We start from the raw sequence: 24,318 nt of genomic DNA, 5'->3' as shown, positions 1-24,318 counted from the left end.
CACATCTTACTAAATCACTGACGTAGCAAGAGTTGCTAACAATAATTACAAGTTTATCTTATTGCCAAAAAAATGAATAAAATAAAGTTATTTGGAACAATATTGATTCTAATTGGTACAGACAATTGCTATGCGACATACCAAAGCAAAGACCAATAAAAGGACAATAACTGTATTTTACATTTATTTTTAACGCTAAAATAATGCGTTCTAAATGAGTGAGGCCACCTTTTTTCTTTTTTTATTGTCAGTTACGTGTGTGCTACGTATTACTATTCATCTTGGACGAGTCTCCGATTTACTATGTTACTTATTATTACGATTTCAAATAGCCGGAAATTTCATTTAAATTTTAAAGTTAATTAGATGTCGACATGTACACTGCTGTCCAAAATCTTAAGGCCAACGAACATAAAGAAAAAATATGCATTTTGCGTAGTTAGACTCAACCACTTATTTGAGTAGAGCTTCGAAAGATGAAAATAAGAAGAGTGAAAAAAAAAAAAAAACATTTTTAGCATTTAATAGGGAAAATGTGAACACTATGAAATTAGCCTAAATACTAGCTGGTCAAAAGTTTAAGACCATACCAAAACGAAGTCCTAAACAGGGTAGGAAATGCCCAACAAGAGGTCTCAGTAGTGAGTTGCATGGCCGTCATTGCAAATAACTGCAAACATTCGCTTTGCCATGATCGTTATAAGCATTTGTAGAAGGCTGGCTGGAATGTTATTCCAAGTGGTGAAGATGGCTTCACGAAGATCATGCACTGTTTGGAATTGACGTCCATTTCTCTAGACTTCCCTTGCCATTCACCCCGAAACATTTGCAATTGGGTTCAGTTTGGATGAACACGCTGGATGGTCCAAAAGAATCACGTTATTCGCCATGAAAAAGTCCTTTGTCCTGCGGACATTGTGGATTACAGCGTTGTCCTACTGAAAGATCCAGTCATTTCTACACAAGTGAGGGCCTTCAGTCAATAAAAATGCTCTCTCCAACATGCCAGTGTAGCCAGCTGCTGTTTGATGCCTCTGTATAACCTGAAGCTCCATTGTTCCATGGAAGGAGAAAGCACCTCAGATCATGATAGAACCTCCTCCACTGTTTCGTGTAGAAAATGTCTCTGTTGGGATATCCTTATCGTGCCAGTGACGTTGGAAGCCATCTGGACCATCCACTTTAAATTTTTTCTCATCAGAGAAAAAACCTTCGTCCACTTTTCTACGTCCCATGTTTGATGCTTCTCAGCAAAGTTTAACCGAGTTGTTTCGTGGTGTGGAAGGAGGCGTGGCATTTGAAGACATTTACGGTTTTTTGAGCCTTTCTCTCTTAGATGTCGTCTTATTGTTCTTGAGCTGCATTCTGCGTCCGTAAGGGCCTTAATCTGGTTCGACGATCGGCTAGTGTCTTGCCGGACAACCCGTCGAATCCTCTTGCTCAACGCTGGAGAAATTTTCTTAGGCCGACCACTTGAAATTCTCGTTAAGAGAGACCTTGCTTTTGCAACTCGACAATTCTGCCACGTTCAAACTCTGTCAACTTTTTAGCCTTTGTCATGTTTTCACCCCATGTAACACAGGAGATGTCAGTGGGAGATTCTGACAACGCTACTGCTTGAACACAAATGACTAAATTTTGTTACATGTTTACCGATTAACGCTTCGTTTCAGTATGGTCATAAACTTTTGACCAGCTAGTATTTAGGCTAATTTCATAGTGTTCACATTTTCCCTATTAAATGCTAAAAAGGTTTTTATTTTTATTTTCACTTTTCCTATTTTCATCTTTCGAAGCTCTACTCAAATAAGTGGTTCAGTCTAACAACGCAAAATGCATATTTTTTCTTTGTGTTCACTGGCCTTAAGATTTTGGTCAGCAGTGTATTAAATTTATGATATCTGCCAAGAAGATTAATGCACACAGTTTTCTTTCTTTACACTAATATATTTGAATATACAAACAACAATACAATTTATAATAACAGTTATTACAAGCAATAGTTTGTATACAAAAGTTTTACAAATTTACAAAAAATACTGAGTCTTTTATTTGGTATGGAACTGAATATTTTACCGACAATGAATTAGTTCTATGTTGATACACGGGGATATTCCACTTGACGGGAAGCTAGCTAGCTTCGTCAGCATGAGCTTTTACCGACGAAAATATCTGATGGCCTCGTAGAAATACTAAGAGCTGAAGTTAAGTCACTGAAGTTAAACGGTTTGTAATGTTCGAAATCTATAAACGTTCTTGGTCAAATATCTGTAGTTTCCTGATTAATGAGTATTTATCACTGTCATAGCTTCTGAGGTTTATAGTATATTAATTGTACCAAACCAACAATATAAAATGTCTCTTTATGTGTTTCGTTGGTTTATTTTATAAGCGTGAGGAGATTTTCTAGAAATTTCAGCTAAGACAGCAATACTGTACATTGTTTATTCTTACATTCGAAAGTCTACAAATTTATGGAATAGGCGGGAATTTCACAACACATATTTAACAATATAAATAACATGCATTTCTAAATATATATATTAAACTAAAGCAAATGTCGATATTAAAATAAATATATATAGTAATTAATCCATAACATGTGTTTCACTCATTTAAAAATACTATATCCATTTTCAGGTCGCCGCAACGTTGGAGAAATTCCCAAATTATAACACAAAGCTTTCAACTTGTCTATTTCAAATTCATAGTGTGGGTAAATTAAGTAGACTTGCAGATTTCGACGTCTACGATTAGAATGCTTTTGTTTTGTTCATTAAGTTTTGTATTTACAGAAGTATTGTTACAATAATAGTTTTGCCAAGTTTAATTTACTTTATTTCATTGTTACTGCTTTCTATTTTTCTTTGTTTTTACGTTTCGTTTTTTATAGTATAAAACTTGCGAGATTTTAGTGACCTCTTTAAAAACGCTCTCATTTGTCTTGCTTATTGTTTATTTTTTGAATTTCGCACAAAGCTACTCGAGGACTATCTGTGCTAGCCGTCCCTAATTTAGCAGTGTAAGACTAGAGGGAAGGCAGCTAATCATCACCACCCACCGCCAACTCTTGAGCTACTCTTTTACCAACGAATAGTGGGATTGACCGTAACATTATAACGTCCCCACGGCTAAAGGGCGAGCATGTTTGGCGCGACGAGGATGCGAATCCGCGACCCTCAGATTACGAGTCGCACGCCTTAACACGCTTGACCATGCCGGGCCAAAATGTGCCTGCCAGGGCCGAACCTATCCTGCTTATTACAAAACACTTATGGCATGAACTAATCATTATCGCTAGAGATCAGGACGTTATAACAGATGTGCCAATAAGTAGTTTTCTTGTATTTTTGAACAAGTTTGTATTATCAGTGTCTCTGGTTCTTTATCTGTAATATCCTGTTTATTAGAGTGATGCTTGACAAACGTGGTCTACATTCTGTATCTAAAATTCCCTGATGCGCCAAATTAATTGGAAAATGCGAGACGTTCCAGTTTACAGTGTACCAGACTTTCCACATCCCGTCTATATGTCTGGGGAGTCCAACATTTAACATCAATATTCAACTACAAGAGAGAGCACTGCGTTAAAAAACAAATAAAAAGCACTAATTCTGAATAAAATAAAACGGTTTCTGTTTATATTTTACTTGTAAAGAAAGCCTCTCTTATTCATTAGATGATAAATTACACACAAAACCACCACTTAATTTTCATTACATTTGAAGATGTTTTATTTTATTTTTCTCTTTCAGAAAATGCCAGTAGAGTGTGCTACGAGAACGGAACATGGGCTCAGTGGTCGGATTACTCAAGATGCATACCTTTACCAGGTGATGAAGAATTTTTGAAGGTAATATACGTATATTTTTATATACATAATCTATTGTTATAACACGCAGTTTTTTATCTTAAAGATACGCCTTAGTATCTAACCGTGCATGCGCTCGAACTTCATTTCAACTGATCTTACTGAACATAAACAAGTTACAGTGTTAATATATCTCTTAATTGAATATAAGCCATACTTAAAGGCTTAAGTTGATGTTAGGCCTAAGATAAGTTGGCTTACAGATTTCTTTGTCTGCGATTAGAATTATTTTGTATTAATCATTAAGTTTTGTGTTTAAAGAAGTACTGTTACTATAAAGAACGGATATAGTAATATTAAATACATTAACACCATTTAGTTAGTATTTTATTTGTAGCTAATATGACAGTTTCTTGTCTCAATAGGTTCTGTGGGATGTCAAAGAAGCCACCACGATCTACTTTGTTGGCTATAGCGTCTCTTTGGCCGCCCTCTTTGTCGCCCTTTGGATATTTCTTCATTTTAAGTACGTTCTAATTTTGCTCTCTGATGTGTTACTAATACATGTTGTGCACTCAGCTGCACTACGGGCTTGGTGTTGGATGTATACTTCCGCTCGAAGATGTTACATGTAACATTTTCATAAATGATCTCAGAAATTTGAGTTTCATGCAACTTTCTGTTTGTAAATTGCTATAAAAAAAGGAGGGGGTCCTCAAGTTCAGATGAGCATAAGGGGGGTTCACTTTTATCCGAAACAGGGGAACTGTCAGTTTTGTCTATTTTATTTGTATCTTATTTATAAAGACAATAACCAAGAGAAAGATAAACATATTTCTGTCTCCATCCACACACGGAACACAGAAAGTCGTTTGAATTATAATAGGAACTACTAAATCAATAAAAATCCTTGAAATAAAAGAATGTAAGCAGAATAAATAAATAACTGTTTGCAACACACCCTTTTTTTTCTTACTTTGCTGACCACTTGCGGTTTGATTATTTGCTAGCTGAATTTCACCTATAGCTAGCTACTCAAGGAGTATCGGCACTCTTGTTCTTGGGCTACTGTTATCAGGCTGAATGGTTAGATTTGATGTTCACTCTTATTATAACGCACTCACAATACCAAAGTGAAACGTGCAATTTTTAAACAACTTTTAGTGCCGGGAATAAAATGAGAACCATCGTGATTTACTCTCCTTAACTTTAATTATGAGTTTTTTTTAAAAAAATACTTAAATACAAGGAAAAATAGAGAGATTGATTATTCCACAGAGAAAAACGCTGAAATAATAACATTAACTTGGTGAAATATAAGTCCTCTTAAATGTGAACAGTATGTGTGCCTTTCCGGCTTTCTCAATAAACCAAATTAACAATAATAAAGCAAATATAATTCAAAATTATTATATATGAATGAAAAATTTAGAACATAACTTCCATGTAATATATACATGGAACAAAAGGGTTCCTAGGTGGTAATCTGAAGAGGGTGTATCGTTAACTGTTGTCTCCTTACTGCCGACGATATTAGATACATCAAATTTATAGGTTATAGAATATGTTTCGGAAACATTTGCCAATTTACAAGAATATGCCATTTATATTTTTCCTGGAGAAGTTGTTAAAGTGTCTTTGATAAAATAGGCTAGGTGGATAACGATTGCCCTTGGTTTGATGTATACCAGTGCTGTACTAAGATAAGTGCCTGAAAAACGTTTAATATTATTACATATTTGTTTCATATTATGCTTCTTATACACTTTCTTTACGATGAATTACAGGAGATCCAGAATATTAGATACAGTCGTTGGCTTTACCCTTTTATTTTTGCTGGTTTATATCCTCTCGTGCAGATCACTGTCTTCACAATCTTAATTTTACCTGATCACTATTTCCACAATCTTAATTTTACCTGATCGCTATTTCCACAATCTTAATTTTACCTGATCACTGTCTCCACAATCCCAATTTTACCTGATCCCTTGTTCCTCAATTTTAATTTTACCTGATCTCTTCTCCACAATCTTAACTTTACTTGATCGCTGTCTCCACAATCTTGATTTTACATCACTGTTTCCACAATCTTAATTTTACCTGATCATTATCTCTACAGTTTTGATTTTTACCAAAAGTACCGTTTATATTTTATTCCACTTTTCAGAAAGAGGAGTTAGATTTTCTCGTACTTACCGAATACCTGAAAATATTTATTTTTCGTTTTTTAATTTCTTAAAAAGTTTTGTTTAATAGATATTGTAACATCCTTGATCTGAGGGATAACTTACATTTTATAATTTTGTTTTCAGTAGATTGCCATACTAATTGATACATCTGATTTATAACATCTTGTTCTTATTTCAGTATTCAGTCTTATCTTTTATTCTAGTAATTTTCTACAACAGATAAAAAGCTATCTTAGACAGATACTGATACGTTCTCCATTTTAGTTGCTTGTTTGTTGTTTGAATATCGCGCAAAGCTACACGAGGGCTATTTCAGCTAGCCGTCCCTAATTTAACAGTGTAAGATTAAAGGGAAGACATAAATCATCACCCACCACCAACTCTTGGACTATTCTTTTACCAAGGAATAGTGGAATTGATCGTCACTTAATAACGCCCCCACGGCTGAAAGAGCGAGCATGTTTTCTGTAATGGGAATTCGAAACCGCGACCCTCAGATTACACGTCAAGTGCCATAACTACTTGGCCATGCCTGACTTGTCATTGTAATACTTAACCAACTGTCTGAGTAAACAGTGAAGTAAATATAATAAATACGGACGTTACTTACTTTTGGAATTTTTCTTTTTGGTTTTCAGAGCATTTAGTCACCGATGTTTGATTTCTACTTCTGTTTTTATTGGTTACGTTTAGCACGTATCCCAGACTAGTTTTACAGATGTCAACCTAAACCTGAACTCTTGAGCCTTTGGTACTACAATGGTACTTGTGTAAAAAACAAGAAAATTTATGATGTAGTTGTCAAGTTATCTGAGAGAATACGGACGATCGCTCGTATTTTATATGAAGAGTTTATATGTCCTAATGCAGTCACGTTTCGACTCAAGTGTGCGTCATGCCACCATGAGCAACTTAATTACTAACTATATTTGTTTCTTGGGAGATATCCAGTCATTAAACACTGCAGTGGCGCCAATTACAGAGTCATTGATAGATAAATATGTCAAGAAAGATATTTGTACAGCGAGACTGTTAAACTATCTAGAGAAGAAACATACACACCAGCGTATTTAAGACAGCAATCTTTTATGATGTCATTCTCTTAGTCCATTCGAAGAAAGTGAGGCTGTAGTTACAAAAGAGAACCCTCCGACCCCCAGAAGTGATTATAATGAAGCTGGACATATCTTCTGATAAGAAGCTAATAAAAATGTATTTAAAATTTGTAATTCTGATACTTAAAGAAAGCAGAAAAAATATCACGTGTATAAAATAAATCATTTTTAGTTGAGTCAATATCTCGCAGTATCCTAGTTAGTAGAATGTACGAAAGTTGGTTTGGTTGGTTGGTTTTTGGAATTTCGCACAAAACTACTCGAGGGCTATCTGTGCTAGCCGTCCCTAATTTAGCAGTGTAAGACTAGAGGGAAGGCAGCTAGTCATCACTATCCATTACCAACTCTTGGACTACTCTTTTACCAACGAATAGTGGGATTGACCCTCACATTATAACGCCCCCACGGCTGGGAGGGCGAGCATGTTTGGCGCAACTCGGGCGCGAACCCGCGAATTACGAAGCGCACGCCTTAACGCGCTAGGCCATGCCAGGCCTATGTACGAAAGCACTTGTAATATTTATATAAGGTATTTCATTGATAGCCGTTATAGTATGTAGCATGGAAAATTAATGAATTTGTTGGATAAGCATTAGTGTCTAACAACGTAAGGTTCTTTATTCATTAAATTATCTGGTGACGCCTTCTGTAAAGAGTCCAAATTTAGTCGAATAAAAAATGGCTTAAACCCATCAGAGTATTTTACGTAGATTAAAGTTTGAATTAACTATTTCAAACAACAACATTGATCCGTAAGTATCTAGAGGTGGTGGTGGTGTAAATTTCCAAAACGAATGCTAAACCGCACGTGTATCATTTTCAGAGATTTGAGGTGTTTAAGGAACACCATTCACACCCATCTGATCGTCACCTATATCCTGATCGATTTGATATGGATTGTTACAGCTTCACTGCAGATTGGACCTGACCCTTCGATACTAGCAACAAAGGTAAAACATAACACAGAGTTGTAGAAATATTAATAATATATATCTCTAAGAACGTTCTTTAAAGCCTTTTACCGTGATGCCATCTGAACATTAGTGGTTACTAGGACAACCAGAACCAGTAATAGCTGAAAACTTTATAATCACTCTATACAAAGTTTATCGACAATGATTTTAGCTTGAAACGATAATACTAAACCCTTAAAATTGTATTTATAAAATATGTTTGTTTGTTTATAAGTACAAAACTACATAATAGGTTATATGTGCTGAGCCCACAACATTTTCAGCGAAATAAGCCATCGGACGTTTGAACGAGTCACTGTCGGATGTTTATATAGAAAAACAAAAACAGACTTTAGTTATTGTGTGTAGTATTAAAAGCAGAACTTTGGACAGAAATTATGTTTTATATACCGAAATGGGTTATGAAAAAAATAATATATACTTAATTACATATATACATATATGTATTTATAGAAGTTATTGTTAATACGATTATCATGACAACTAGGTTCGTTTACAAGATGAAAAGATAAGGGGTTAGGAACATTTTTTGTTTGTGTAACAATGCACAAAGCTACACAATGAGCAGCTATCGGTGCTCTGCCCACCACGAGTATCTAAACTCGTTTTCCAATAATGTATTGTTGAACAAATTGTAAGTAAATATTGTTAGGTGGTGTAACAATTTACGATGAAACACTATTCTCTCAAAAATGAACAAGGCTAATATAATTATTACAGTGTTAAAACTTTATTATCTGGCGAAACGTGATTATAATTAATTTAACTTGTTCATAGATATTATGATAGGCCTATTAGATTGCTTGACGTTACATAGTTAATCTAGTCACTTAGATATTTTCAGGAATTAGAAAAGTGTATTATAATAATAATAGTTTAACATAATTAAATGAGTATACTATGAAGTAAATATGTATACATATGTACGTACAACTTTTGTATAATATAAAAAGTTGTAAATACAGTAAATACCTAACAATCGATAAAGACGGAAGTCGAAAAGTCAGGTGTATTAAAATTTTCATTCGTCAAGATTTCATGACCATGTTTATTTTACTAATGATTTCTAGTTACCACTTAGACATCTGAATGTAAAATAAGCTGTCACGTAATTCTGGTATTCAATTAATTTTCTCTCTGACCAGGTTGCTTGTATTTTAACTATCTTCCTGACTTACCTGATGGGAACAAATTTCTTTTGGATGTTTGTAGAGGGCCTGTACCTCTACATTCTGGTTGTTAAGACATTCTCTGTCGACGTAATCAAATTTCACCTGTACGCTACTATTGGTTGGGGTGAGTTCTTTTGTATGATGTTATTCGTGTAACAATATTAAGTAATTAATATTCAGAACATAAAACTCATGTCGTTATTCATGTAACAATACAAGTAATTAATATTCAGAACATAAATCTCATGTCGTTATTCATGTAACAATACAAGGTAATTAATATTCAGAACATAGATCTGATGTCGTTATTCATGTAACAATACAAGGTAATTAATATTCAGAACATAGATCTCATGTCGTTATTCATGTAACAATACAAGGTAATTAATATTCAGAACATAGATCTCATGTCGTTATTCATGTAACAATACAAGGTAATTAATATTCAGAACATAAAGCTCATTTCGTTATTCATGTAACAATATAAGGTAATTAATATTCAGAACATAAAGCTCATTTCGTTATTCATGTAACGGTATAAGGTAATTAATATTCAGAACATAAAACTCATGTCGTTATTCATGTAACAATATAAGGTAATTAATATTCAGAACATTAAGCTCATGTCGTTATTCATGTAACAATATTAGGTAATTAATATTCAGATCATGAAGCTCATGTCGTTATTCATGTAACAGTATAAGGTAATTAATATTCACAACATAAAGCTCATGTTGTTGTTCATGTAACAATATAAGGTAATTAATATTCAGAACATAAAGCTCATGTCGTTATTCTTGAAACAATATTAGGTAATTAATATTCAGAACATAAAACTCATGTAATAATATAAGGTAATTAATTTTCAGAACATAAAGCTCGTGACGCTATTCATGTATCATTATTTGGTAGTTATATTCAGAACATAAAGCTCGTGACGTTATTCATGTATCATTATTTGGTAGTTATATTCAGAACATAAAGCTCGTGACGTTATTCATGTATCATTATTTGGTAGTTATATTCAGAACATAAAGCTCGTGACGCTATTCATGTATCATTATTTGGTAGTTATATTCAGAACATAAAGTTAGACTTCAGCGCCTTTAGAAATTTGTAAAAAAACGACATGCGTTACTCCAACGACTGTGTTTTGAGCTGTAACTTTTGATAAAACCGAAACGTCGTGATGCAAATAAAATTAACCTTTTCATTCATTTGGAGATTTATGAAGAAAAATTATACATATAATAAAAAAAAATATGTATAATAAAAGTAACGGAATTTTTAAAGGGTTATGAGGAATTATCGTATAATGATATTATTTGTATTCGATCAGACATCTTGAATACCATTTTCATACCAGACATCAGGAATATCTCATAAATACAACCTTTAATCGAATAGTAGAAACCCACTCATTCAGAATCTGATTGGCTTGGTTTGTTTAGAATTTCGCGCAAAGCTACTCGAGGGGCTATCTGTGCTAACCGTCCCTAATTTAGTAGTGTAAGACTAGAGGGAAAGTATCTAGTCATCACCACTCACTGCCAACTCTTGGGCTACTCTTTTACCAACGAATAATGGGATTGATCGACACATTATAACACTGCCTCGGTTGAAAGGGTGAGCAGGTTTGGTGTGACGGGGATTTGAACCTGCGACCCTCAGATTACGTACGAGTCGAGTGCCGTAACCACTTGGCCATGCCGGGCCCACAAGCTGATATTCAATTAAAATAACGACATATTTAATAATGTACATATATATCAAATATTTTCTCCTAATTTCGAGGTTTCACCGTGTTCGATGCTGGTATATTTATAAATGACTGAGGTATGGATTAGCCATCTCTTTCACGATTGATTTTGAACAACATATTTCAAACCCGTATGTTATTATAAAGTATTTAAGTTATAAATTAATGTTTAGGAATTCCTGCTCTTGTCGTCTTGATCTGGGCTCCCGTGAAGGCGTATTTTTCTCCAGTTACAAGTGACGTGTTTCTTCGACTCGGGTAAGTTCCAAAAATAAATAAAACTAAATTCTGCAGGAATTGTATGTTTGTGTGTTTTTATCGAGATATCTACTCTGTCCATTGCGGGTATCGAACCTCTGATTTTAGCGTTATAAAGCCTAAGACTTACCACTGTCTCACCAGGGAACGTTGAAGTAAGGAATTTGAATATAGTCTTTTAGGTTTGAAACATGTTATTTTTAATCTGTTAAAACTTTTGGTTATATATTAAAAAACGTAATATGAATTTACATTTGAATGTAAACATTTTGCATAATTCAAATATTTTATGTCATAAATGTAGTATTTTGTTTTAAATTTTGCGCAGCATGTTACTAAAACCAGTGACTGGATATAATCACATTTTTTTGTTTTCTTTTACCCTTATATTTTATATTAATAAAATCAGCATTTAAGTAGCAAAATTATTCCTTTCGGTGTCTGTTAAAATAATTTAATCGATTTAGATGCAGGGGCTAGACTTCCTGGATTTTCATATGACTTGTAACCTTATAAATGGAAAATAACAAATATATATTTCCAGAGTCGTAAAAAAGATCCAGGAATTAACACCATTCGGGTTTCTAAATGTTCTTTAATTAAAATACTTCACCTAACTGTCTTAACTCATCAGATATAATTGTGATACAGTGTATACACAATAAAACGGTGATATGTTTTTATGACTCTTTTCACCTCAGATGTCCTTGGCAGAGTAAAGACGGTTATGATTATATATTTATTGTTCCTGTCATTGCTATTCTGTTGGTAAGTGACTATGGACATAATATTTTGTAATCTGTACAATACTTACTGCTTTATATCAACATTATAACATTTTGTAATCTGTACAATACTTACTACTTTATATCGCGTTATAACATTTCGTAATCTGTACAGTACTTACTGCTTTATATCGCGTTATAGCATTTTGTAATCTGTACAATACTTACTACTTTATATCACCTTATAGCATTTTGTAATCTGTACAATACTTACTACTTTATATCCACGTTATAACATTTTGTAATCTGTACAATACTTACTACCTTATATCACGTTATTACATTTTGTAATTGTACGATACTTACTATTTTATATCTACGTTATAACATTTTGTAATCTGTACAATACTTACTACTTTATATCGTGTTATAACATTTTGTAATCTGTACAATACTAACTACATGATATCTACGTTATAACATTTTTGTAATTGTAGAATACTTACTACATTATATTACGTTATATCATTTTGTAATCTGTACAATACTTACTACTTTATCTCACGTTATAACATTTTGTAATCTGTACAATACTTACTACTTTATATCACGTTATAACATTTTGTAATCTGTACAATACTTACTACTTTATATCGCGTTATAACATTTCGTAATCTGTACAATACTTACTACTTTATATCACGTTATAGCATTTTGTAATCTGTACAATACTTACTACTTTATATCACGTTATAACATTTTGTAATCTGTACAATACTTACTACTTTATATCGCGTTATAACATTTTGTAATCTGTACAATACTTACTACTTTATATCACGTTATAACATTTTGTAATCTGTACAATACTTACTACTTTATATCGCGTTATAACATTTCGTAATCTGTACAATACTTACTACTTTATATCTGCGTTATAACATTTTGTAATCTGTACAATACTTACTACTTTATATCGCGTTATAACATTTCGTAATCTGTACAATACTTACTACTTTATATCACGTTATAGCATTTTGTAATCTGTACAATACTTACTACCTTATATCACGTTATTACATTTTGTAATTGTACGATACTTACTATTTTATATCTACGTTATAACATTTTGTAATCTGTACAATACTTACTACTTTATATCGTGTTATAACATTTTGTAATCTGTACAATACTAACTACATGATATCTACGTTATAACATTTTTGTAATTGTAGAATACTTACTACATTATATTACGTTATATCATTTTGTAATCTGTACAATACTTACTATTTATCTCACGTTATAACATTTTGTAATCTGTACAATACTTACTACTTTATCTACGTTATAACATTTTGTAATCTGTACAATACTTACTACTTTATATCGCGTTATAACATTTCGTAATCTGTACAATACTTACTACTTTATATCACGTTATAACATTTTGTAATCTGTACAATACTTACTACTTTATATCACGTTATAACATTTTGTAATCTGTACAATACTTACTACTTTATATCGCGTTATAACGTTTTGTAATCTGTACAATACTTACTACTTTATATCACGTTATAACGTTTTGTAATCTGTACAATACTTACTACTTTATATCGCGTTATAACATTTCGTAATCTGTACAATACTTACTACTTTATATCTACGTTATAACATTTTGTAATCTGTACAATACTTACTACTTTATATCGCGTTATAACATTTCGTAATCTGTACAATACTTACTACTTTATATCACGTTATGGCGTTTTGTAATCTGTACAATACTTACTACCTTATATCGCGTTATTACGTTTTGTAATTGTGCGATACTTACTATTTTATATCACGTTATAACATTTTGTAATCTGTACAATACTTACTACTTTATATCGTGTTATAACATTTTGTAATCTGTACAATACTTACATGATATCTACGTTATAACGAATACTTACTACGTTATATTACGTTATATCATTTTGTAATCTGTACAATACTTACTATTTATCTCACGTTATATCATTTTGTAATCTGTACAATACTTACTATTTATCTCACGTTATAACATTTTGTAATCTGTACAATACTTACTACTTTATTATCTACGTTATATTTTGTAATCTGTACAATACTTACTACTTTATATCACGTTATAACATTTTGTAATCTGTACAATACTTACTACTTTATATCACGTTATAGCATTTTGTAATCTGTACAATACTTACTACTTTATATCACGTTATAACATTTTGTAATCTGTACAATACTTACTACTTTATATCGCGTTATAACATTTCGTAATCTGTACAATACTTACTACTTTATATCACGTTATAGCATTTTGTAATCTGTACAATACTTACTATTTTTCACATCTATGTTCTATAACGTAATGCTACTTCCACTGTAAGACTTGTTATTCTAATAAACAACAGTACATTACTGTGAAACCTTAAGTTCAGTCTTACTACAGTACATTACTGTGAAACCTTAAGTTCAGTCTTACTACAGTACATTATTGTGAAACCTTAAGTTCAGTCTTACTACGGTATATCACTGTGAAACCTTACTACAGTCTTACTACAGTATATCACTGTGAAACCTAAAGTTCAGTCTTACTACGGTATATCACTGTGAAACCTTACTACAGTCTTACTACAGTATATCACTGTGAAACCTTAAGTTCAGTCTTACTACAGACATCACTGTGAAATCTTAAGTTCAGGCTTATTACAGACATCGCTGTGAAATCTTAAGTTCAGTCTTACTACAGACATCACTGTGAAATCTTAAGTTCAGTCTTACTACAGACATCACTGTGAAATCTTAAGTTCAGTCTTACTACAGACATCACTGTGAAATCTTAAGTTCAGTCTTACTACAGTATATCACTGTGAAACCTTACGTACAGTCTTACTGCAGTACATCACGGTGAGATCTTAAGTTCAGTTATTTAAATATTCCCCCAAGTCATGAAAGTTCTACCTTAAATTTCCTTGAAATCGTTTCACTTATTAATATCTTAGGTATAATAATAAAAGAACTGATAAAAGACACTCGCGAAACCTGAAGTCCAGTTAGCAATTGTGTTTTTAAAAGCAAAACCTAAATGGGCTGCCTTCTGTGTCCGTATGATTTTAACATTGTAAGTCCGTAACATACCATTGTCCACTCGAGGACACTGGTAAACAGTAAATAAATTGATAAATAAAACCTCACTTCAGTATATTTGATTTCGTGGTTATGATAATTGTTTATTCTTATTTTAGTTTATTTTCTCGTGGACTTCAATTAGAACTGTATAGTGAGTCCATATTATTAAAGCTTAACGAAAGAACACCTGTTAACTTTAATTGTCAGTCGTAAATTTTGATATGATAGCGAAACGACCATAAACTCCAGAACAAGGTTATGTTTATTTTCTAAACTTTTCGTTTATTTAGCTTTTTCATTAACGTATAATGCTAGGAAACTGGTTTCGATACACCACACAGATAGCCCGTTGTGAGCTCTGTGCTTAACTACAAACAAATAAACTTATGCTGTGTTGTACAAACGAAACATTGAGTAAAACAAACATAATATTGTTCTCAGTTTTTTTTTGTCGTTTTTTTTTTCAATGTATACAAAATATTTACGTTACTCCAGTCAGCATTTTCTTTGTAAGACTCTTACTGTTACTGTTAACACAATGACAAAGCAGTATGATGAAGTGTAATATATATAGAATTAAAGGGTGAGATGTATTGTACTGTTACTTTTAACACAATGACAAAGCAGTATGATGAAGTATAATATATATAGAATTAAAGGGTGAGATGTATTGTACTGTTACTTTTAACACAATGACAAAGCAGTATGATGAAGTATAATATATATAGAATTAAAGGGTGAGATGTATTGTACTGTTACTTTTAACACAATGACAAAGCAATATGATGAAGTGTAATATATATAGAATTAAAGGGAGAGATGTATATGATGAACTGTTACTATAGAATTAAACGAGATGTATTGTAACTTTTAACACAATGACAAAGCAGTATGATGAAGTATAATATATATAGAATTAAAGGGGGAGATGTATTGTACTGTTACTTTTAACACAATGACAAAGCAGTATGATGAAGTATAATATATATAGAATTAAAGGGTGAGATGTATTGTACTGTTACTTTTAACACAATGACAAAGCAGTATGATGAAGTATAATATATATAGAATTAAAGGGTGAGATGTATTGTACTGTTACTGTTAACACAATGACAAAGCAGTATGATGAAGTATAATATATATAGAATTAAAGGGGGAGATGTGTTGTACTGTTACTTTTAACACAATGACAAAGCAGTATGATGAAGTGTAATATATATAGAATTAAAGGGGGAGATGTGTTTTACTGTTACTTTTAACACAATGACAAAGCAATATGATGAAGTGTAATATATATAGAATTAAAGGGTGAGATGTATTGTACTGTTACTTTTAACACAATGACAAAGCAGTATGATGAAGTATAATATATATAGAATTAAAGGGGGAGATGTATTTTACTGTTACTTTTAACACAATGACAAAGCAGTATGATGAAGTGTAATATATATAGAATTAAAGGTGGAGATGTGTTTTACTGTTACTTTTAACACAATGACAAAGCAGTATGATGAAGTGTAATATATATAGAATTAAAGGGTGAGATGTATTGTACTGTTACTTTTAACACAATGACAAAGCAATATGATGAAGTGTAATATATATAGAATTAAAGGGCGAGATGTATTGTACTGTTACTTTTAACACAATGACAAAGCAGTATGATGAAGTATAATATATACAGAATTAAAGGGTGAGATGTGTTGTACTGTTACTTTTAACACAATGACAAAGCAGTATGATGAAGTATAATATATACAGAATTAAAGGGGGAGATGTGTTTTACTGTTACTTTTAACACAATGACAAAGCAGTATGATGAAGTATAATATATACAGAATTAAAGGGTGAGATGTGTTGTACTGTTACTTTTAACACAATGACAAAGCAGTATGATGAAGTGTAATATATATAGAATTAAAGGGTGAGATGTATTGTACTGTTAATTTTAACACAATGACAAAGCAGTATGATGAAGTATAATATATATAGAATTAAAGGGCGAGATGTATTGTACTGTTACTTTTAACACAATGACAAAGCAGTATGATGAAGTATAATATATATAGAATTAAAGGGCGAGATGTATTGTACTGTTACTTTTAACACAATGACAAAGCAGTATGATGAAGTATAATTACGAACATGCCGTTTCGTCAAAATCTTTCACAAAGCATGTCATTTTAACACATATTCGATACATCCTTGTAAACAAAGAAAAGATGTTACAGAGAAAGCAATTATTCTTGAACATTTGAACTACGTCAAAAGTTACATTTAGTCTAGAAAAAAACAATTTAGCAAAACATGAATAAAGTTACCCGTTGATTTTAAACAAGATGTTTGTTCGCCATCTAGATAAACATATTCTTCTTGGCCCGAATCATGTGGGTGCTGATTACCAAGTTAAGATCAGCTACAACTGTTGAGCAGAAACAATACAGGTAAGAACTGATTATCTAATATAACAGGTAATAACTTATTATCATGTTAACTGTCTAACATGACAGGTAAGAACTGTTTATAATGTTGATTATCTAATACAGTGTTTCTTAACCTTGTTGGAGGTACTGAACCTAGGAAGTTTCGTACTTGCATTCACTGAACCCTTCGTAATTGGAAAAATAAAATATGATTTTTTCAAATTAAAAACATAAGTAGATATTTTATTAGTGCACAAAATGAACCATGCATCAGTTGCACACAATATCACTGTGTTTAAAGAACAAAATCAACAAAAAATGAATTTCAGAAAAACATAACTCAATGAATATTTACTGCAAATCAGTGTGACTTTTGCTGTTGCGTTTCAAAGACAAATTCAGAAATGCGCGGCTTTACCTTGGCAAGTGCCACTTTCATATCATTTTCGCAACAAAGTCTGTTCCTTTTTTTCGTTTGTATGTCTACCATCCTCGAAAAGGATTGCTCTCAAAGATACGTTGTAACAAACGGTATGAGTATCTCAAGGGATTTCTCAGAAATGAGAGGATACGCTACGATTTGGTGACACCAAAACGTTGAGAGCGTTGTTGTTCTGAAAAGTTGCTGTTGAACCTGGCTCTGCTGAAGTTCAATGATTTCGTCGAGATATTCATCATTGACATTTGCTGTTACAACATTAAACGTGATCGGCTGTCTCACCCATGCTGGATATGACTCTCTGGTGGGGAAGTATCCGTCGAGAGACTTTGCGAGCTCATCTAAGTGTATGGTAATTGCTTGCTTCAGTTCCCCGGGTACAGAAATGTCTCCGATTTCAGACACATCTTCGATCTCACTTACACAGTCGTCCAGCAGGGGAAGTTTGTGAAGTTATCATTCTCTGTTCGTCGTTTCCATAACGGTAGCTTTTTTTTGAAAAGCCTTCAAGTTTTCTTCCGCTTCGATGATGTTGACTCCACCGCCCTGCATCTGTTGATTGAGAGCATTGAAGATATCGGCCATGTACGCCAAAATGAGAATGAACTCAGATTTTTCGAAGCAATCGGCATGACAATGTTGGTGATCTCGCAAAACAGGGACTAATTCCAGTCGCATGACAAAAACACGATTCAGCACCTTTCCTCGGGATAACCATTGAGCGTTAGAATGGTACAGAAGTACCTCGAATTCAGAACCCATTTCATTACACAGCTCTTTGAAGATGCGGTGCTTCAGGACAATATTTTGCACAAAGTTCACACATTCCACTACAATTTTTAATACTTCTGCCAGTTTTGAAGGCAAGGTTTTTGTTGCCAACGCATGCCTGTGCAAAACACAGTGTGTTACAATGATGTGTGGTGCATCGGCTTTCACCAGCGCACCAAAACCAGAGTTTCGTCCCCTGTATGACTGGAACTCCATCCGAACAAACTGCAGAAACCATATCCCATGAAAGATCGTTGTCTTTGACGAAGTCATCCACAAATTTCTTCACGTCGGCTGCCTTAGTTGTTGTTGTAAGAGGCTTACAAAATAAAAAATATTTTATCTCGTCGTCCTTCACATAGCGCACGAGTACAACAAGCTGGTTTAGATTGGAAACGTCGGTGGTCTTGTCGAGTTGAAGGCTGAATTTTGCTGGGCTTGAAATCAGATCTGCAACTACTTGAGCCAAGATGTCATCGCTCATGTCATCTATTCTCCTGCTGATGGTGTCATTTGAAAGAGGAATTTGGGATAACACATTTTCAGCAGCTCTTCCCAGCATGATATTCGCCATCTTCAACGCAACTGGGTTTAACGAGTGCTTCACCAATGGTGTGTGGTTTGCCCTACTTTGCAATCAAGTACGCAACTTCGTACGATGCCGTGAGGATCGGTTTGTCGATGGGTACAAAGCCGAGAACAGGCAAAGTAGCCTTATCATCGAACCTGGCTCTCTTTACCTTGAATTCAGCAAGTGTTGTGTTCTTGTATTTCCCATCTCCATGCAGCTTTAGGGAGTGTTCTCTTAGTTTTGCTAGTGCTAGACTAGAATTGCTCAACTTGGTATTGCAAATCATGCATTGAGGACACTGACTCCCATCCCATATTGTACGTATTCGTCCAATCACTTTTTTTTTGCTCGACATAGTTAGTATGAAGGGATTGAAAGATTAGGAAAAAAATCACAAATGACGCACGATTACTACAGTCACAAGTCGACTGCTAAGCGCACGAAGTTCCCTGCAGCACAGATATTAAGGCCAAGTTATGTGACGTGTCAGCCGCAGCCAGTGATGGTCAAGTGGAGTATGACGTCACGAATCATACGAGTGGGGTGAACGGAACGGATACACACATATTGTGTATGTCTTGATCTCCGCCAAACTCCTGAGACTGAGTCACCGAACCCCTGGGGTTTGATTGAACCCAAGTTAAGAACCACCGATCTAATATAACAGGTGAGAACTGTTTATAATGTTAATTATCTAATATAACAGGTAAGAACTGATTACCATGTTGATTATCTAACATGACAGGTAAGATCTGATTATCATGTTGATTATCTAATATAGCAGTTAAGAACTGATTATCATGTTGATTATCCAATATAACAGTTAAGAACTGATTATCATGTTGATTATCTATTATAACAGGTAAGAACTGATTATCATGTTGATTATCTATTATAACAGGTAAGAACTGATTATTATCATGTTGATTATCTATTATAACAGGTAAGAACTGATTATCATGTTGTTTATTCATATAACAGACAGTAACTGAGTTTCACAACAACAACAACTCTCATCACCATTGAAATAGTTTTAGAAAACAAATACATTCATATTAAACATCTTATAGTTGCGTAATTAGCCATTGTTTTAGACCTTTAGCTGGTTTTCATGGTAATTTTTATTGTTACTTGTACTTAAAATAGTTATGAATAATAGCTAATTTTGTTTTATATTATTATATACAGTATTTTGTACGTTTGTATATATATATGTATGTGTGTATTTTACGTGTAGAAAGGCTTCGAAGGCTCTCTTGGTACTGATTCCTCTGCTAGGTGTCACTTACATCCTCGTGATTGCAACACCCAATCACCGGACGGCGAGGATAGTGTTCACCTATTTACAGGCGGCATTACTCTCAACCCAGGTATTTATGTCTAATCTGAAGTGTCAGTTTTTTGAAGACGTGTTAATAAGTATGGTTTTAATTTTTTTCATAGGTCCATATGTTAAAACCAGCCACTGCCACAACACGTTTTGTTCTCGTAGTCCTTATGTCATTATATAATTACAGTTAAATTACCGTTTCTGTTAGAAGAATGTTGATCAATCTGAAAAAAACGTAGGATGAACGACATGTTGTCAAAAATATTTAAAGTGCAGGTCTAGACATATACCTATCTTAGGTTTGCTGGCTGGAAAAAAACCCGCAAAACTTCGACGTCACCAACCGCCTATTTGGCTATTTTCAACTAAGGAATACCCTCGCGGCTGCAAGAGAACAACATCTTTAGTGGCACATCGCGACTTGAACTTTGGACTTTCCGATACACAGCTCGGCACGCTAACAACTAGGCCATGCCTAATGTTTTAGTATATTAAATATTTTAGAGGAAGTTTGGATGGTGTATAATAATGTACTTTCTTGGGTATTAAATGTACTTTAGTTTCCATCTTATTCATATGGTAAGCTGGTCGATTATTATTACCTTTACATGTGATCTGGCAGCTATAATGGTTCTCTCTGGTAACATTTTGTGCTCTTTGATTTAACTTACAGAATGTGTTGAATGTATATGTTAACAGATAAACTGTCACAAGTTCACGTAATTCACTTTTCAAACGAATAGCTATAAATTACATCCGTGAATCACAGGTGGATAATTTACTTCTACAAACATTAAGTTTTTAATCTTTATTCTGTAGACCAAGTGTACTCTAACAGTTATAGCGACTGGTCGTGAATCGACGAGTCCGAGATTCGAGACATGATGTGTGTGAACACGATTAGCACTTTAAACTGTGGGTGCAGTATAATAGTGACAATAAATACCATTATTGTCTGGGTGTCTTTTGGCTGGTCAGTAGTTTCAAACTAAGGACAACTGCACCTGTGACCTTGGGTCTCTGACCTTATTTTATTGTCCAAGTACTCTTCAGGATAAAAAATACTTTTTTCTACATTTTGTTTTGTTCTTCGAAATCACATGTTTAAATTATTTTAATCAAGTTGAGAATGTTATATTTCATTTAAAAAAAAAAGCTTTAGACCTCATGAATGTTTGAGTCTTTGTTTTTACTTATTTCAGGGCCTGACGGTAGCCATTTTGTATTGCTTTTTCAATGGAGAGGTGAGTTTACTAGCAGAAATTTTCTTTAGTCTTAATAAAAGATGAAAGTGTGAAAACTTTACTGATAAAATTTATTTCGTTTCGTGCCTACAGTGTTTTATGTAGTGAATATAAAATTAAAAGGTATAGGTAGATATAGCGAATAAATATGCTACTATTTCAATAGGTCAGGAACTCGCTACGTCACCACATGGAACGCTGGAAAATGGAACGGGCACTAGGAGGCGCTCCTCGTTATTCTGTTAACTACCGACCGTCCCAACATAGTGAAGTCTTGAACTCTTACTGTAACCGAAGGTCTCGCAATAGAGGGAGCTGCGTTAGCTTTACAACATCACTATCTTTCATCAGTGGCGCCACTCACAGCACACAGAGTAGTCACAGGCATAACGAAACGTCCTTCATGATGCTCTCGGCAAAACCTGATGCGACTTAGAAAAGAAAACAAAAACGGAAAACTTAAGGTGTAGTTTACCATGCTGTTAAATCGTTCATGTGCTGGCAGAACAAATGACTTCGTGTGACAAAAAAATGGGTCTCGAACTTCGGTAGAATTTCATTAAAGGTTTCAGATAAATTAATTTCGATATGTAAAAGTAATTACAAGTGAGTGATCTCGAAAAATATATAAAAATATAAAGTAACATCAACGAACTCTGTAAAACACATTTCTGTTTACAGTTGCTAGTGTATGAGGAAATATGTCACCTTTGAGTACCAAACCTAAACAACTGGACATTGGTCAACTTTACTGGATTTTTTTATTGACATTATTATGATATTACCTCAGTCGTGTAATCAGTCAGTATTAGGTGTTGTTGGAAGAGTGTCTTATTGTGTTACGTTATTTTACTAAAAACAAAGTAATGGACATTACGGCCAAGTAAAGGAATTATTGTGGTAATTGTTATTGCACGTGCTTCTATGTTAAAAAAACAAAACTTTCTCTAATATTAAACAATAATTTCATACAGATATCGCATTGCCGCATACAACGGCGTCAAGTGATCAATAAAAAATGGACCTCAGTAATTACGAAGAGTCGGGTGAATTTTCTTGATATAACCATTAAACAAATTCAGTAATTCTATATAACTTTCATGTGTAAATATTTTAAGATTTATTGTGTTATAACGTTTGCAATACACAACAAGTCTTTAATTTCTTACTCAGTTTATGGAAGTGTTGATGTTATATTAAGATGGCGTAAAACAGATGTAAATGCAATAAAGACGAATTTTTCATATTCTGTTATTTTGTAATCCGAAAGAGTATTAACCACAAAAAAATAACACAAGTGACGCTTTTTAGTTAGTAACAAGAACGATTAGAGCTGTCATACTCTAAGCAAAACATTTCTGAATCATGCATGGATACCATTAGAGTTACCTTATTCTAGGATAAGTATTCCTGAGTTATATGTAATATACAATTAGAGCTATCTTACTCTAGGCTAAGTATTCCTGAGTTATATGTAATATACAATTAGAGCTATCTTACTCTAGGCTAAGTATTCCTGAGTTATATCTAATATACAATTAGAGCTATCTTACTCTAGACTAAGTATTCCTGAGTTATATCTAATATACAATTAGAGCTATCTTACTCTAGGCTAAGTATTCCTGAGTTATATGTAATATACAATTAGAGCTATCTTACTCTAGGCTAAGTATTCCTGAGTTATATCTAATATACAATTAGAGCTATCTTACTCTAGACTAAGTATTCCTGAGTTATATCTAATATACAATTAGAGCTATCTTACTCTAGGCTAAGTATTCCAGAGTTATATCTAATATACAATTAGAGCTATCTTACTCTAGGCTAAGTATTCCTGAGTTATATCTAATATACAATTAGAGCTATCTTACTCTAGGCTAAGTATTCCTGAGTTATATCTAATATACAATTAGAGCTATCTTACTCTAGGCTAAGTATTCCTGAATTATATTTAATATACAATTAGAGCTATCTTACTCTAGGCTAAGTATTCCTAAGTTATATCTGATATACAATTAGAGCTATCTTACTCTAAGCTAAGTATTCCTGAGTTATATCTAATATACAATTAGAGCTATCTTACTCTAGACTAAGTATTCCTGAGTTATATCTAATATACAATTAGAGCTATGTTACTCTAGGCTAAGTATTCCTGAGTTATATCTAATATACAATTAGAGCTATGTTACTCTAGGCTAAGTATTCCTGAGTTATATCTAATATACAATTAGAACTATCTTACTCTAGGCTAAGTATTCCTGAGTTATATCTAATATACAATTAGAGCTATGTTACTCTAGGCTAAGTATTCCTGAGTTATATCTAATATACAATTAGAGCTATCTTACTCTAGGCTAAGTATTCCTAAGTTATAT

The 24,318-nt window shown here is 33.2% G+C and overlaps 1 protein-coding gene across 1 annotated transcript in view; it reads left to right on the top strand.

Moving 5' to 3' along the window:
* Window positions 1–22,976, top strand: part of LOC143233621 (diuretic hormone receptor-like) — a 61,743-nt gene extending 38,767 nt beyond the window's left edge. Inside the window, exons 4-13 of the mRNA XM_076470026.1 lie at window positions 3,756–3,853; window positions 4,237–4,337; window positions 7,939–8,065; window positions 9,235–9,385; window positions 11,194–11,278; window positions 11,980–12,046; window positions 17,524–17,609; window positions 20,607–20,739; window positions 21,902–21,943; window positions 22,110–22,976. Coding sequence (XP_076326141.1) covers window positions 3,756–3,853; window positions 4,237–4,337; window positions 7,939–8,065; window positions 9,235–9,385; window positions 11,194–11,278; window positions 11,980–12,046; window positions 17,524–17,609; window positions 20,607–20,739; window positions 21,902–21,943; window positions 22,110–22,379 — 1,160 coding nt within the window. The 3' untranslated portion in view covers window positions 22,380–22,976. The remainder of the gene's footprint in view (window positions 1–3,755; window positions 3,854–4,236; window positions 4,338–7,938; window positions 8,066–9,234; window positions 9,386–11,193; window positions 11,279–11,979; window positions 12,047–17,523; window positions 17,610–20,606; window positions 20,740–21,901; window positions 21,944–22,109) is intronic.
* The last annotated feature ends 1,342 nt before the right edge of the window (window positions 22,977–24,318 follow it).

Source organism: Tachypleus tridentatus, chromosome 12, assembly GCF_004210375.1.
Source record: "Tachypleus tridentatus isolate NWPU-2018 chromosome 12, ASM421037v1, whole genome shotgun sequence".
Taxonomy (NCBI): Eukaryota; Metazoa; Arthropoda; class Merostomata; order Xiphosura; family Limulidae; genus Tachypleus; species Tachypleus tridentatus.
The sequence above is the reverse complement of the archived record's forward strand: the minus strand, read 5'-3'. Positions and strand labels throughout refer to the sequence as shown.